At 39.4% G+C, this 2,050-nt stretch overlaps 1 protein-coding gene across 1 annotated transcript; it reads left to right on the top strand.

The window, feature by feature from the left end:
* Positions 1-604: 604 nt before the first annotated feature.
* Positions 605-1,553, top strand: LOC123814066 (olfactory receptor 18-like). Its single transcript, XM_045831626.1, is given in 2 exon segments — positions 605-1,033; positions 1,035-1,553. Coding segments are annotated over 2 exon segments (888 nt in total). The 5' UTR covers positions 605-664.
* Positions 1,554-2,050: the final 497 nt, after the last annotated feature.

Genomic DNA, 2,050 nt, shown 5'->3' with positions numbered 1-2,050 from the left:
CCTGCATGACTTTTTTATTTCATAACTGAAGAGTCAAGGCTTTCTTATCAGCTAGCCCAGATGGTGCAGAAGGGGAAGAGAGAGAGAGTGGTTTGAAAACCATTAGTAGCCAAACATGACACACAAAAAAATGAGGTCAGACACTTTATTACATAGCTCTTATAGGGTATATATAAATAACACAAATCAAGGGAGTTAATTGCACTGCATTTGGATAAAATACGTTTGACTGCTTATTAGTGTCTTTGAACTAAAGACACTGATAAAGAACAATTATTTCTTTAAGAAAGAAGGATGTTTTCATTCCTTTTCTTTCCTTCACAGGAAGGGACTGATATGTTACTGTGTTTATGGATTTATGAATCTCTAAATAACCTTACTTCTCTAATTTCCTCGGCCCATTCTTTCCAAAGTGATACATATAGTAACAGGTTAATGGAGAAAAATCTAATATGAAAAGAGTTCTAAGAAGGTTATTTGTCATAACTGAGAAGTATTACTAAAGGAGAATGGTTCATAAGTATGAATACTTTATGTATGAATTGCCTAAATACAGACACACTGATGTGCTTGTTTCCTATATACCAACCTTCATGTATCTTCCAAAAGGTGTCTCTGCTATGTGGAACCACAGAATCTCACAGGTACCTTGGAATTCTTCCTTATGGGGTTCTCAGCTCATCCAGAACTTCAGCCTGTAACTTTCAGCCTCTTCCTGTCCATGTACCTGGTGACCATGCTGGGGAACCTGCTCATCATCCTGACCATTGCCTCTGACTCTCACCTCCACACTCCCATGTACTTCTTCCTCTCCATCCTGTCCATGGCTGACATTGGCTTTACTTCTACCACCATGCCAAAGGTGATTTGGGACATTCATACTCACAGCAGAGTCATTTCCTATGCTGGCTGCCTGATTCAATTGTCTTCTTTTTATTTTTTTGGGTGTTTGGACAGTGTACTCCTATCTGTGATGGCCTATGATCGGTTTGTAGCTATTTGTTATCCCCTGCACTACCCAGTCATCATGAACCCCCCGCCTCTGCAGCCTGTTGGTTCTGGTGTCTTTTTTGATCAGCCTTTTTGACTCCCAACTGCACTGCTTGATGATATCACAGCTTTCCTTTTGCACAAATACAGAAATTCCTCATTTTTTCTGTGACCCTCCACAACTCCTCAACCTTGCTTGTAATGATAACTCTACCAATACAATATTAGTCTATTTTATTGGTGCAATCTTTGGTGGTATTCTAGTCTCAGGGATCTTTTTCTCTTACTGTAAAATTCTTTCCTCCATTCTGAGAGTCCCATCGTCAATGGGGAAGTATAAGGCCTTCTCCACCTGTGGCTCTCACTTGTCAGTTGTTTGTTTATTTTATGGAACAGGGCTTGGCATGTACCTCAGTTCTGCTGTCTCACATTCTTTCAGAAGGGGTGCAGAGGCCTCTGTGGTGTATGCCGTGGTCACCCCCATGCTGAATCCTTTCATATACAGTCTGAGGAACAAGGATATCAAGAGGGCCATGTGGAGGCTCCTCAGCAGAACAACCTAGTCTCAATATTTGGGCCATTGTGGGTTTTTTTGTCTGTGGATTGGAAATGACTGCAAACCCAACATCTGGAATTGGCAAACATACCTCTTTGATTATACGATTTTTGTAGCTCATGGTTTTCATTCCTCTTTATCTATTGTATCTGAAAATTGCTTATTTTGACACATCTTTAATGGGATTAAAGGAGTATTCTGTGATCCTATGTATGTCAGAAATCACCTCACAATTGAATACTATTACAACTATGGAATCTTCTGTATTTGTTGTCTAGGATCCAGGCATCCTGTAAAAATTCACAACTCCCTTTTAATGTGTATGTATATGTATATATGATTCTCAACCATTTTCACTGTCTATGTCTATTTTTTCATAAAACTTTGTCTTCAAACAAATGTATTAGTGCAGGTTGTGATTAGTGCAGGTCACTGATCCACAATTTAGACTTCCTATTGGTAGCATCAGATGAGCTTTAAAAATCTTCATGGCTCAGTTCCATC

This window comes from Phyllostomus hastatus, unplaced genomic scaffold (assembly GCF_019186645.2).
Source record: "Phyllostomus hastatus isolate PE091 unplaced genomic scaffold, TTU_PhHast_1.1 phas_contig_159, whole genome shotgun sequence".
In the NCBI taxonomy this organism is placed as follows: domain Eukaryota; kingdom Metazoa; phylum Chordata; class Mammalia; order Chiroptera; family Phyllostomidae; genus Phyllostomus; species Phyllostomus hastatus.
This window is presented reverse-complemented; position numbering and strand designations above follow the sequence as displayed.